This window comes from Aethalodelphis obliquidens, unplaced genomic scaffold (genome assembly GCF_003676395.1).
Source record: "Aethalodelphis obliquidens isolate GAN/ISIS:26980383/991018 unplaced genomic scaffold, ASM367639v1 scaffold97, whole genome shotgun sequence".
Lineage (NCBI taxonomy): Eukaryota > Metazoa > Chordata > Mammalia > Artiodactyla > Delphinidae > Aethalodelphis > Aethalodelphis obliquidens.
Window position 1 is genome coordinate 2,742,013 of NW_020838041.1, and position 14,243 is coordinate 2,756,255.

The 14,243-nt window shown below is 60.8% G+C and overlaps 1 protein-coding gene across 6 annotated transcripts in view; it reads left to right on the plus strand.

Moving 5' to 3' along the window:
• The window catches only part of NAV1 (neuron navigator 1), a 210,709-nt gene that overhangs the window by 60,518 nt on the left and 135,948 nt on the right, over nt 1–14,243 (plus strand). For all 6 annotated transcript variants that reach the window (XM_027096024.1, XM_027096026.1, XM_027096027.1 and 3 more), the window contains exons 2-3: nt 1,808–2,545; nt 6,832–6,935. In XM_027096024.1, the coding sequence (XP_026951825.1) occupies nt 1,839–2,545; nt 6,832–6,935 (811 nt within the window). In that variant the 5' untranslated portion in view covers nt 1,808–1,838. The remainder of the gene's footprint in view (nt 1–1,807; nt 2,546–6,831; nt 6,936–14,243) is intronic.

The window sequence follows — 14,243 nt, forward strand, 5'->3', positions numbered from 1 at the left end:
CTTCACCTCATCCAGTACTGGTACCAAGTCATGGACATGCAAAGTAGAGGAAAGGGCGAGGGGTCACGGCATTTCTGGGTCTCCTGGAAATTACTCCATCTGTCAGCAGAGCAGACAGACTCCCACGGTCATTTCAAGCTTAGTCCTATAAATCCATCAACGCTTGAGGGTCTCCGTTGGCTTCTTACAGTTTAGCTTGTGGTCCGTGCTGTGGCCGGCAGCTCTCTGCACAGCAGGGAAGGGCACATCCCGGTGGCCTCAGGTGGACCTGCCATGCTCTGGTGGCCTTTCCTCTGTGCCAGTGTCCCCTGTCTCCATCTCCACCCAAGTCACCGCGAGCATCCTCCCGGTATAGACATTTGCTCACATCTGTCACCATTCCCCAAGGATAATTTTCTGGATCTGGGGCTGTTCCCATGGCCGAGTGTCAGGGCCCTGTGGTGCTGTGCTCATACCACGACTGGAAATTATAATTTTCTAAGAGATAGGAAATTTGACAGCAACCAACGATAACATGTAATTTTCATCTCTTCAATTTTAATGAAGCCCTTTGTTTTTGTTATGTTGTGGCCAGATGTATTTATTATCTTATGAACTTCTTGTTCAACCCTTTGACCCCTTCCTCTACAGGGTGTTTGCTTTTGATGGATTTGGTAGAGCTCCCTGTATGTAAAGGTATTATTAACTCCTTGTCTTTTATATATGTTGCGAGTATATTTACAGTTTATTCACGGTATGAACCTTTGGAAAGGGCTTTTCTGTCCATTCAGGGATTTTAATTTTTATGAACTGAAGTCTATCAGTGTTTCCCTTTATGATTCCTACCTTTGATGTGATGCTATAAAGACCTTTCCCACAACAAAATTAGGAGACCATCCATGCATATGTTCTGCACATTCTTTCATGATTTCATTTTCGACGTGGAACTCTTTCATCTGGAGTTGATTTTCCGTGTCTTTGTAGCCGGCTTCGAATTCCCTTTGAAATGAAAGCCATTAATAGATCAATTAATTCATTCATTAACATGGCGGGGAGGGGAAGCTGGTCAAGGATACGTGAGAAAGATGGGGTAATTCGTAGATCGGGGTCCAAAAGAGAAGGATCAGGTAGCAGGGGGTGCCCAGAGGGATCTGCCTTTATCTCAGGGTGGGACACTTATCTCTGAGACCAGAGGAGGGGGCGGAGGTCAGTTTGGCCAGGTCAGGAGGTGGGTAGGGAAGGGGCTAGGAAGAAAGGCTGTGAGCTGGGTGCCCACATCTCCAGGGACAGAGTGGGTGGGTGGGGACGGTGGGGAGGGACCAGGAGGGGTGGCGTCAGTGACAGAGGCTGGTGTGAGCCAGGTGGCAGGGCCCTGACCAGGGCGGGGGTACAAGTTTAGGATCTGTAACTGTGATGGGCTGCCCCGCCTTCACGCCCAGTGGGATCTGGGAGATTACAGTCCACTGGAGAGGTGTCCTGGGGGAGAGCCAGGCATCAGGTAAAGGGGCAGGTGGCAGGAGCAGGCTGGGGGCACAGGGAGTCGGTTCACCGTGGGCAGAACATTCTAGACTCAGGTACAATGAGAGATCCAAGAAGGAAGGGGCTGTGGGAGGGGAGTCTGGCCCCGATCGGTGGACAGGAACGGAGTCAAGTTCAGATTACCCCGTTTGTACAGGGCATTACAATCCCCGAGCACTTTCACGTGTGTGTTTGCAAGAAGTAGAGGGGTTCGCCTCGAGCTGGGCCCGAGACCGAGTCAGGATGTGACCTTGGGAGCCCAGTGCCCCTTCCCTAGGGCACCGCCTAACTGTCCGCATTCTCTCCGCAGCACAGTAGCCCTGCCGCCAGCCTTGCTGACCATGGACGGGACGGCCAGTGTGAACTCTGCCGGCCGCCCTCACTACGCCTCCTCCATCCCTGTGCCTCGAGCTGCTTCCCAGACCAGGATTCATACACCGACCGCCTCTCCCCGGCTGCGGCCGCACCAGGCCGGCCTGGCCCTGAGCCCGCAGCGGGCAGCCTCGCCAAGACTGGGCAAGCCGGGGGGCCCTTCCAGAGGCTCGTCTCCCAAGGCCTCCCGGGGGAGAGGCTCCCCCAGGGCCTCTGGGGCAGCGAGGGAGTCAGCTGAGGGGGCTGAAGGCCTCGCCTGCTCCCCCTGGAGCAGTCCCAGGGCGACCCCCAAAGCAGCGCTCTCCAGCCGGGCTGGGTGCAGAAGCGCTGGGGAGACGCAGGGCACCCAGGGAAAGAAGAGGGTGGCCCAGGAAGGGATTCTGACCCGCCAGACCCGGGGCAGGAGCCCCTCCCGCACCAGTTCTCATGCAGAAGCTCCCGAAGGTCGAAAGCCATCTAACCACCCAGGAAAAGATCAAAGAGATGTACCCTACAAAAGTTCTGGGGGCCCCAGGTCTTTGGACCTTGATGCCCAGGAAGCTTCGGGGCCTCGCTCCCCGGTCTGCAGCCCCGTGCGGAGCGCACGCCCGCCGCCCGCCCCGGGGGTCATCAGCTTCTCCTCGGTCCATCAGCAGAGTCAGCCTGTCACCGCTACCGTGGCCCCCTTCCGCTACAGGTGAGCTGCGGAGCCCGCGGAGGGAGCGGGGCTGGTGGAGCGAATGGAAGGTGGGCGGGGCCTGGAGAGCTGGGGCGGGGTTAGGACCTTAACAGGGGGACCCGGACCCGACTCTGGGGACGCCGCCACAAAGAGGCTCAGCAGGAGGGTGCCCCCAACGCGGCCGTGCGTCGGGGTGCCGTGGCTGCGGAAGAGCCAGTTACCTGGGTAGGCGGGTAGGCAGGTGGGCCTCGCCCGACTCACCAGTGGGACAGCTGCCACCACTGAGTTAGACTGAGAGCACGTGACGGGCTGTGCCCCCAGCCCGCGGTCGCTGAAACCCCCACGGCCCCCCTGGCCGCCCCCACTGATGCCCTGCACCTGCCCGTCTGCTGCCCTCTCTCTCCACTTTCCACGCTGCCTGTGCGTATCTGTCCCCAGGGCGCTCGGACGTGCTTCTTTCTGACGTGGTCACGTTGGGCCACGTCACCACCGTCTGCAGTGGCCAGGCCACCGTTCATACCAGCATGGTTAACAAGCTAGCCTGTCCTGCTTTCTTCAGACACCACAAGTGGAGAGCACAGAAAAACGCTTCCATCAACTGTGGTTCTTTCATAAAAATATAACTCTTTACTGAAATGGCCACCTTGAGTAAGCGACATTCTAATTCCTAAGTATGACACGGGTTAGAGATGCTCAAATGCAAAGGAAGCGGCTTCCCGGCTAACCGAACGTCCTGGGTTTTCTCTCTGTGCTGATTCGAGGACAAGCTCTCCCACGGTTTGGGTGGAGACGCTCCCCGGACACTGGGTCTCCCGGGCTGGAGTGGCTGGGGTTGGTGAGGGGAGCTGCACCCTTCCCTCAAAGCCAAGAGTGTGATTTGACCCCTGAAAGGTCTTGGGCTCCCTTTCACCATGTAACAGACAGCTGGGCCCCAACACCTCGTCTGCACGTTCCACCTCCTCCAGCGCACTGCATTCATTCAGTTACGAACTCCACAGTTTAAAAGGACATTGGTGCACGAAAATACATGGAGAGGAAGACGGACGGGTTGGTGAGGGATCCGAAAAGGTGTTACAGGAACGATTAACGGAGCCGAAGCAGTTTGCTTTGGAAGGGGAAGGCTGAGAGAGGGTCTGAGAGCTGTTTTGAAAGACGTGAAGGGTTGTCGTGTTGTAAGCTGACTTAGATTCACTTGGTGCGGCTCCAACGCCCTGAATCCACGTCATGGTGCTTAGAAGGTAGAGAGACTCTTGAAGCTCAGGAGGAAGAACTTGCCAGCAACTAGAGAGGCTCGCAAATTACCCCCCGGCAGTGAGCTTCCAGGCACTGCAGGGATCCCGGCTACCCCACGACGGGAGCAGGCCTGCCCCGGCGACCCCTTCCCCTCAGAGCATCCCTTCCGCCTGGCACACCTGACACTTCTTCCCCGTGACCTCCTGGACTCCCATTCGTAGCTGATCAGACACCTTCCTGGAACTGGTCCTTTCCCATCCCTGACCTGCTTCCCTGCGGACTCTGGGACTTGCTTCTCCTCCCTGAGTTTCTTCCTGTTGAATCCATCTTTGGGGGAAAGTGTCTAGGCGTTCAGCTGTTCAAGATTTTATGTCATCTACCCTGCGAGCCCCCTGGCAGATGTAGAATCTGACATCCTCCAGTAAGGTCAGGACTTTTTCCTCTGAATGTCTCAATGTGACCTGAACAGACAGGTTTCCTCCGCTCAGCAAACATCTGTTGCCTCTTTGGGTCGTAAACAGAAAAGTGTTGCACCACGTCAGCAGGGGTCTTCACCACCCCGCCTCCTAGACCTGCCCCTTTTAGGCCCCGGGTGAGGGCTGCAGGAGGGTTGTGGTTTGGGCAGGGGAAGACTGGGGCCAAGGACACCCCAGAGGCAACAGGTGAGAGCCGTGGGCACCTCTGCTGAGTGCCGGGCTGGGCCACCCCGGCAAGGACGTGCCATCGCCCTGTAGGGTCACAGACACCCTGTTTTCACGGAAACTTACCCCTGCGCCCTGCAACGCTCCAGCCCATTGCAGCAGCTGGGGTTGTCGGGCTCCAATCCCCATCCCCAGGCCCCTCCTGCCTGACCTGCTTCTCGGGGAACGAATCCAGCAGGTGTCTTCCCTGTCTCCTCAGCCAGTGCCTCTCAAGGGTCTGGGTGCGGCCCTTCCCCACGACCAGGCACAGCCTCCCTTTGGGCAGCCCGGCTCCCGGGACAGAGAAGGTGCAAAACGCCCTTCGGTCTGGGTCTGCTCCGGACCGTCTGCTTCCCTCAGATCTCCGCCCTCACTGCCCTCTGCCCTCTGCCCTCTGCCCCCCGGGAGAAGAGCCCCAGCAGGGGTTTCTTTCCCCAAGGGGTTTCCCCTTCCCTCCCGGGTGGCCTCCACTCAGACCCCAGTTAGGAGGGTGCGGTTAACGGGGTCAGGAGTGTCGGCGTCTGGTTCAACCTCCAAACAACATCTGGCATAGATGGTGCTGTCCTTTCCCGCTGGGATGGGAGGGGACACGGGGGCCTGGCCGTGCCGGGGAGATGCAGGAAGAGGACGTAAAAGTGTGCAGCTCCTGAGGTCGGAGCAGCTGAGGCTGCTTCCTCACTGACCCGGGATGGCGCTCCGGCCCGTGTGCCCCTCACTCACCCTGGCTCACGATGGCGGTGCCGGTCAGCACTACACAAGGTCTTCCTGTTTGTAGCCGTGGTTCCTGCCTGCCTGCTCGGGGTCAGACGGTGCTTAGCTCTTTATGTGTGTGACGTTATTTGGTGAAATGTTTCTGCATGGCCTAGAATCCCCTTTCTCCCCCCATATACTGCGTTATTTATTTATTTAATTTTCGGCTGCGTTGGGTCTTCGTTGCTGCCTGCGGGCTACTTTCCTTTGCTGTGCACGGGCTTCTCATCGCGGTGGCTTCTCTTTGTTGCGGAGCACGGGCTCTAGGCGCGCGGGCTTCAGTAGTTGTGGCACGCGGGCTCAGTAGTTGTGGCTCACGGGCTCTGGGCGCAGGCTCAGTAGTTGTGGCTCACGGGCTTAGTTGCTCCGCGGCACGTGGGATCTTCCCGGACCGGGGCTCGAACCCGCGTCCCCTGCATCCGCGGGCGGACTCTCAACCACTGCGCCACCAGGGAAGCCCCTAGCACGCCTTTTTCTTTGAAGAAACCCAGCAATTCCAGTGTTTCTTTGGCCCCTGGACATTAAACTGACAGTAGCCCATGGCGAGTGACCCCATCCTTCCCAGGGCAGCGGAGCCTCCTGCTTCCTCTGAGTTCCCCCACCCTGCTTGTCGCCGTCCCCGGCACGGGGGCCTGCAGACCATCGAGGGCTCCCGGCTGCCTGCGTGGCTTTGAGAGCCGGCAAACACCTCCCACAGCCCTGACCTCTCAGGCTGATCCGGGCCTCGAGGGCATCTCTTCCGCCCCGTGACCCAGTGAGGCCCAGAGTGGAGAGACCTGCTCTGCGTTACACAGCCAGAGCCCCGGCCATCTCGGCGCTGGAAACGGTCAAGACTGGAGAGAGAGGGAGGCAGGTTGACCCCCACCCCGCCCCCCACCCCCGGCCCAGGCCAGGCATCGATTTCTCCTCCTGCGTCCCCCCCACCCCGCCGCACCAAGCTGCCAAAGGGTCCATTTAGCTGTAGACGTGGGCGGGGCAGGCGGCCGGCTTGGAGAGCCTGGGTAATCGCCTATAATAAAAGCTCCAGAGCCTTTGTTCCTGGGAGCGATTGCACAGTTGGGCTTGTGCTCGGAGGCCTGTGTGCACTTGGGAGATGGGGCCCGGAGACCTCCCCCTTCCTTCCTGCTGCCACAGAAGGCCGGGCGAGGACTCGGCCCCCCGGGCGTCGAGGTGACCCCGGCCTAGCCCGCCCCTCTTCCTCCTCCGACCTCCTTGCTGCCTGGACGCTGGGGTCCGGGCCCCCTGGGCTCTCCCGAGGGGCCAGTGACCTCAGCTGCAGACGGAGCCCCTCACGTGGGTGCACAGCGCAGCCTGAGGGCAGGACACAGGCCGCGAGCGCGAGTTACCAGGTGTCCTTCCGCCCTGCGGACGCCCTGCGTTCACGGGACTCAGGGACCCTGAAGGGTGACTCCCGGGGGCAACAGGTGGCCCCCTGCCCTCGGGTGCCCCCACCCCTGCCCTTGGCCTAACTTTGCCTAGAAGGCCCGCTGCCTGCCAGGGGAAGGGGCACACATATGCCCATTGGGGGGGCCGGCCCAGCGCGGGGGCAGAGCACCACAGGGGAAGAACTGACCTCCAAGGGGAGAGGCTCGAGGCCAGGGCGGCCTCCACTGTGAGTGACCACCATTCTCTGTCCCGCAGGGCGCAGACCGATCCGGAGCCTGGCCCCCTCCGCCAGGGCAGCTGGGCTGCTGATGGGTACTCCGGCCCCCCCAGCAGGACTGAGGAGAGCCTCTCGTGCGTGGGTAAGTGCTCTGGGGGCGCGACCTCCTCCTGGTGCGCCAGAACTTTCCCCACTGCCCCCAGGGGAGAAGCGGCCCCGCTTGACAGCCAGGCACCGGCGTGTCAGTTGCACTCGGAGCTCGTGCTGTGCTTGATTCAACGCAGGGTCGCTCCACCAAACCCAGCAGCCCTGCGAGCTCGGGGCAGCGCAGGAGCCAGCGGGCTCCCTGCTTACCCAACGCCCAGGGTGGGTGTCGCTGAGGCCCTGACGGAAAGTGACGAGCTGGGAGACTGACAACCGAGAGCCAGGTCCGAGCCCAGCCCAGAACAGAGGAGGTGCTGGGCACCTGGCTGGGCCCCACGGCCTGACACCCGCCCCCTCCCCCAGGACCACTTTTAACCGCCACCCCCTTGCAGGTCACTTCCCTGTGGCCTCCTGTAGTCACACCTGCCCCCAACGCGTGTCGTGCCGCTAACGTGCCTTGGGAAGCAGAATGCGGGCCTTGCCAAGAGGGCCCCCAGAACTCGCCACGGCGGTCTCCCCCGAGCGCAGGGACACGGCCGTTCTCAGGGCCTGTCCCGCCTCTGGCCACGGCAGGTGCTCAGTGGGGGGTCTCTGGATGGAGGGACGGTGAGGGGTGAGTGAGTGCCTCGTGGGCTGGGGGTTGGGTTCTAAAAGGGTCCGAGTCTAAACTCTTGGCGGGGCTTGGGTGTGTGTGTTGATTTTCTTGCAACATTAAAAAAAATCCCCGGAGGATGGCTGTGGTCACCCCAGAGGTACGTGAGACTCCGGAAACCAGCTCCATCCTTTCGTTCCCAGCAGGGTCGCTTGCCCCAGGACAGGAATGAACTTGCTTTTGGCAGAGCTGAGGTGGTCCACGGGATTTGTCTTACAGCTTCATCTCAGGGCCCTGCTCACAGTGGGCAAAGCTGGGGCTTAGAGCACAGCCTGACCCTGAAGTCGCCAGACGCCGGAGGTGGCCGCTCCTGCCTTCCCTGCGGGGCAGGTGGCCGGGGTCCATGTTGAGCCCTCTGCCGGCCTGGTCCCCGGCAGTGCTGGGAGTGGCAGCAGCCCCTCTTTCACGGCAAGCCCTGCCGAGGGGCTTCGCAGGGCAGAGACGGGCGTCTAGAAAGTCAGCCGTGCGCTTCCACAGCGGCGCAGGCACGGGGGAAGCAGGGCACTGCAGGGACAGAAGGAGACCTCAGTTCGCTGGTACCAAAAGCCCATGAGTATCGGGATGCGGTAACCAGGAAACTGTGCAAGCTCTATTTTTGCATCTGCAGTGTTGCGAGTGTAATGGCTTCCTTATGTGGGGGCCACATCATTAGGGCCTGATGGCCTCCGGCTACCCAGGTGCCCGCTCACCGTCGCCATGCCACGCGCGCAGAGAGGAATTTCACACTGACATCCGCGCACGCTGGCCCCGGGAGCACCGGGCTGCTCGGCTGGCAGGACCCCCCTCGCCAGCTAGATGGGAAGTGTCTGGTGGATGGCAGGGGGGGGTTCTCTGTTGGGGGGGGGTGCAGGGCAGCCTTGGGAGGTGGGCTTCACGGCGAGAAGAGAGCCCCCTGCCTCCCCCAAGCCTCCCGGGATGTGGGCAAGGCCCCTGCGCCACCTGTGCTCTGGCTATAGCTGTGGTCACGGTGTCCGTCTTGGCCAAGGATACCCCGAGCCCTTTGACAGGTGGAACGGGGAGAGATCTGGGGTCTGCCTGTGCTTCGTGGGGGAGGGGCTCTGTTCTCTGAGCCCGAGGAAACGGAGGAGATGAGAGGAAGGGGGTCGGAAAGGAGGGCCTCACTCACTTGTTACTTCTCTCATTCAATCAAGAAACCGCCAGGGAGCCAGCTTTGTGTAGCAGGAAGAGAATTTCCCATGATGACTTGCCACCGAGCAGGGTGCTGGGCGTGGCCTTCGTTTGTCCCAGTGTCCGTCCACCATCTGCTGGCAGCTGCCCTGTCCTCCTCTGCCCCGGGCAGTGTAGGGGCAACTGTGCTGGTGCCCTGACCCTCCCCATGCCCACCCAGCTATGCCAGGGAGAGCCTGGCACTGGTCCCCTGCTGATGCGCCCCTTGGTTGCCGTCAGCACAAACAGTGCCTGGGCCGCCGTTGGGTCTTAATTTGGAGAGTCGGGAAGCCAGGGCCGATGTCGCCGGCGCCCCCGTGTGAGGCCGTGTGCGAGGGACCGGAAGGGTCGCCCCAAGGTCGACACAGGCGCCTTAATCACTTCCACTTAGTGGCGTAGGTGAGCGCTGAGTGGGCAGGGAACGAAGGGGCCTTCTCTCGTCCTCACACCGCGTATCACTGGGGCACGAGCCCCCCTCGCCCAGCCCCCGCCTGGCTTCCCACACGAGGCCGAGGAGCCCGGGAGCCGGCCTCGCGCTGGGCCTGTTCGCATTTCTCCTTATCCCTCTCTGTTGTTGAGTCGACTCCATCTTTAAGCCACAGTCAAGTTTTCCACGTCGTGTGGGTTTGGGAGAGAAGACTCCAGATCTGGTGTGTCTTCCCAGGCAGGAGCGAGGCTGGAACCTCCCTCGGGGAGGGTTTGCTCTGGGCCCCCAGGTGGCCGCATGCCCACCAGGCTCTCCCGGGACTGCAGAGGACTTGGGCTCGAAGGCCCTGGGGGTCAAAGCTGCAACGGACTATAGCTTCCCCCAAGCCCGGCCTCAGTTTCACTGGGGAGAGAGAGGCCCGGGGAGGGAGGAAGGCCTGCTCAGGGCAGCGTGCGTGGTTCGTGACAGCTGAGCTGAAACTGGGACCACTGCCTCGGACTCCCCAGATGCAGGGAGGACCAAATGCTGATGAGCTATTATTGAGCACTTACTGTGTGCAAGGCCCGGTGCCAGGCTCAAAGTCCTTGTAAGCACGTTACACACGCTCTGAGGCGGAGCCACTGCTCTGCTGTAGATGAGTGAGCTCGGCTCAGAGAGGTTACGCAAACAACTTGTCTGAGGATGCACAGCGCTAGGATTGGAGTCCAGGTCACCCTCTTCCGGGGTCACCCCTGCCTTCCCGTCTGCTGCCGGTTGCATGGTTCAAGCTCAGCTGGGTCTCCCTCACTTCTGCCAGGCGGCGGGAAGGGGACGGGCCGGTGAGCCAGTTCCCGCGAGCCAGTCCCCGCCACCACCTCCCCCGACCTGAGCCAAGCCCGGGATGCTGCTGCCTCTGCCTCCCAAGCCTGTGTCCTTCATGCTGCGTTCACACCACCACCACCCCCGCCTCCGGACCCCACTTCACGTTTCCACCCTCTGGGGAGTTTCGGGCTGAGCCGGGCCTGTGTCCCAGCCATCCGTGGAGAGAGGACGTACAGACAATCGACTAGAAAACACAACGCAAGCTCGGGGCAGGCGCTATGAGCTGTGTTCTCGGGGCTCAGGCGGGTCAGGGCCGCTGTAGGGCTGGAGGGGCACAGAGCTCGGGGATAAACAGAGTAGGCGTCTGCGATGGAGCAGCCTTCCAGGACCTGGGACAGGAGGTCGTCGTAACACTGAATGGCAGCGCCGACTCTACTGGGCTTCCTCTGAGCCAGGCGCTGCCCTACGCGCCTCTGGTCCTCCCAACGCCTGGGCGGGGTGGGGACCCACACCTTTGCTGGCATCGCGGCCTTGCTGCTTGCCGGCTGTGCGGGCTTGGCCTGTGCCTAGTCTCTCTGTGCCTGTGTCATGACACCCACACCTTCTTCCAAGGGTTTTGAGGGGATAACACGCACCCGTGCGAGCCAAGTGCCGCGAAGCTCTGCCCGGCACACGGGAGCCGCTCAGCGCATGCTGGGCACGACCTGCTGCTGCCCTGGGGTGGGGAGAGGGCCATTCCTAATGTGCCCACCTTACAGGTGACGGAAGGGTAGGGGACATCCCAAGGTGGTCCAGCCAGGATTGGAGCCCAGCCTTCAGAGGTCACGCTCTGGGCCAGCCCTGCCATGACCTCCCTGGGGGCAGGGGACACGTCCCTGGGCACCGAGGGAGGCCGGGGAGGCTGTGAGATGACCAGTGAGACGGGCCTGGCTCGGGGAGGGCCGCAGAGGGAGAGGCCAGGTAGTGAGGTCATCCAGGGTAGCCTGCTGAGCGGGGTGTGGTACCTAAAAACTGGAGGCATCTGGATTCTGTTTCTTTGGTGGAGGGGAGGGGGAGGGGGGAGCCTGGGGGACTTCTCACATCAGCGTTTGGCTGGTAATGGGGCTCACCTCCAGCAGCCCAGGCCCCCTGGGACTACCACCCACGAGCACTCGAAAAGCAATGCACAGGGCCGGCAGGGCCTAGCTTCCCTGCTTCCTGTTCTGCCCAAGAACACAGGGCCCCTGTGTCGCCCAACTCCACAGAATTATACCCATTCACCAAATTTTTATCCAGCACCGACTACATGTCAGGCACTCCTCTAGACACTTGGGTACATCCAGGGACAAAGCAGGCACAGACTTTGCCCAGTGGAGCTTCTGTGGCTGTCGAGCTGTGCAGTGTTCAGCCTGTGCAACTGTACATGAGCTGCACAGAAGCCCCGTGGTGGAGAAGCCCCAGCTCTGGAGTGTGCGTGCATCCCAGTGAGTGAGGACAGAGCTCTGGCTTCGGGACTCCCCCTGAGAATGTGAGCAGCGGCCACCTTCAGTGCTGGGAAAGCCGGGGTCTTTGATGCTGGGAAGGATGGTGGGAGGGAAGGTGATAAACATCCCCTGTGGTTTTCCTGGAGCTTCACCCCTGTGTTCCATGCCTGTCTGTCCTGGACTCAGCTCCTCCCTGCAGGGCTTTGAGATTCAACTCTCCAGCCTCAGATGAACTGCTTGCATTCTTCCTAGGAGATCCTACCCTGTTCATTCCTCCGTGCGCCTGTGGGCCGTGGGCGGGTCCTGAGGATAAGGACGCTTACTGGGAGGAGGTGGGCCTGGTCACTGGGAATCTCTCCAAATCAGACCACCCCATACAACTTCAGGGCAGTTATTCGGGGAGCTGGGGTCGCGGGGCAGCTAGAAATCTCAGCCGTGGGAGGAGCTGTTTGCTAGGCTCCCACCACTGTCCCTCTGTGACCGGTGGAAAGACCTCGCCTCCAGGGTTCCCTTAAGACTTGGTTTCACAAGGCTTTGCCCCCTCCCCGCGGGCAAAGGTGGGTTCATCCCACCTTTGCAGGTGGAGAGCACCCTCCAAGCCAGTGACATGCAAGGCTTCAGTCCCGCCCTGGGCACCACTGAATGGGCAGAAATGGGCGCACAGCATCCCTGCCCACAGCTCCCCCACCCCCGTGATTACAGGGTTAGGGTCCCCGCTGAGAGACACCCCCCCACACAAGAATATGCCCAGCAGCCCGCCCAGAAGGAGCTCTGGGAGACACAGTGGAGAGTGAGGGGACACGGACGCAGTGATCAGGACGATTAAGCTGAGAATCACCCCTGGTCATAACATTCGTCCACACGAGTCCTCTAAGAGGCAGCCCGGATCAAAGCCCTGCCTTCCTGTGCGTTATTCCTGGGTTAGGGGTCGGGGGCTTCAGAGGCAGCTGAAGATAGTTAAAGGGTCCGGGCAGAGGGAGGGCGGGTGGGCATGGGGTCGCCCAAGCCCTGGGGGCGGGGAGGGCAGGGAAGCACCTAGCTGTCCCTTCTCTCAAAGGGCGGGAGGGAAGCCAGCAGGTTCTGGGGGGAGAAGGGCTGAGGTCAGAGAGGGAAGGGACTTGCGGCAGGAGGGAGGCTCAGGCCCAGGGCCAGTGGAGCCCGGCAGCCCAGGTTGACAGTCCAGGGCAGGAGCTGGACCCCGTGAGCTCCTGCATCCTTCCCGCCTGGGAGGCGGGCGTGTGCAGTGGGGAGCAGAGGAGGGGAGCGTCTGGGGAGGAGGTCAGGCTATAGGGAGGTGGAGTCCTCAGCCCGCACCAGTGGGTATTCTGGGCATCTGCAGGGCAGTTTGTAAGTGCCAAGCGGTCACCAGTGAATAGTCCATTACCATTCATTGAGACAGGAGCCATGGCATTCTTCTGTTACGTTTAATGCCTTGTTTAAAAACCTAACAAAACTCTAATAGAGTTGCCATCTGAGCGGCCACCGGATGGGAGTGTATCTCCAGGTGGGAAGAGGCCAGGTTCGTTAACTCAGCCGGCCCGGCCCTCCCCGGCCCAGGTGGGCAGAGCTTTCTCCTTTCTCTTAGAGCTGTCCTTAATTTTTTTGGCATCAAGGACCTCTTTCAGAAGCTGGTGGACACTCAATCCGCCTCCCAGACAAATGGACGTATTCACAGCACAAAACTTGCATTTGATGGTAGCTTTTATGGGCCTTCTGTGTCTGGTCTGTGAACCCAGACTAAGAAATTCTGCTCTGCGGCAGTGATATCATCACAGCGCTGGCCAGACAACCTGGGTTTGGGCCTTGTGTTTTTCCTCATCTGGCTTTTGGGTTTCTTGGCCCACAGCAAGGTAATAGGATTGATTACAAACGGACCAGTCTGCCCTAAAGCAGAAAACTGAGTAAGATTATCTTTGAGGTTCCTCTGACCTTAGAACAGCCAATCCTGCACGGACGGGTCAAAGCGGACTGTAGGTTCGCCTGCATCAGAGGACACATACCCATGCAGGCAGTTCATGGGCCTCCATCCCACATGACACAGGGCACAGCCAGCACACGCCACCCTCCCCCTGCCCTGGCAAGAGTGCCTGCCCGCCACCCCCCACCTCTCAGGCCTGCGGTTGCCACGACGACCGATGGTTGCTCCTGGTCTCAGGATGGTGTACCTGGGCCTTGCAGAGCTCCTCTGAGGCCCAGCAGGTGTGTGGGCACGGTTGCCATGGCAACATAGAAGCCAAGCCCGCGCGGGAAACCTCCAGACTTCTTACCCTGGTCTCTGCATTGCCGGGAGCAGGTCTCAGGAGGACTCAGACCGAGTCCTCCGGGCCAGGTGCTTCCTCCTGCCTCTCCCTGCTGGAAGCCCACCTCCACCCCGACCTGACTTCCTGACCAGCTGAAGGGCAGAGAATGTGGGCATTCTCTTAAGGCCACATAGAGAGTCCTGAAGAGAACCCGAGACCCCCAAGACTCGGGAATAAGGAAGTCCCCAAGGGGTCCTGGATGTGGTAGGGCTGCCAGGTCCCCTGCAAGTGACAAGGATCTCAGGACAGAGGTCCCGAGGCTGAGCCACGAAGGGCCCATGGTGCTGTGGACAAGGGGCCGTAAGAGGAATCCTCCACCCTGTCCCCCAGCCCCAGTAGTCTGCGGGCCAGTCCGAGTGTGACTGCAGTCCTGGACCCAGGCAGACCCCAGGTGCGGTGGGCATCCGGGCTCCAGGAAGCTCCTGGCTGGATAGGTCGTCCTTCCCAATCCCCACACCCCCTCCAGGACCCAGGCCTCCTTTTGGGATCACGTGCA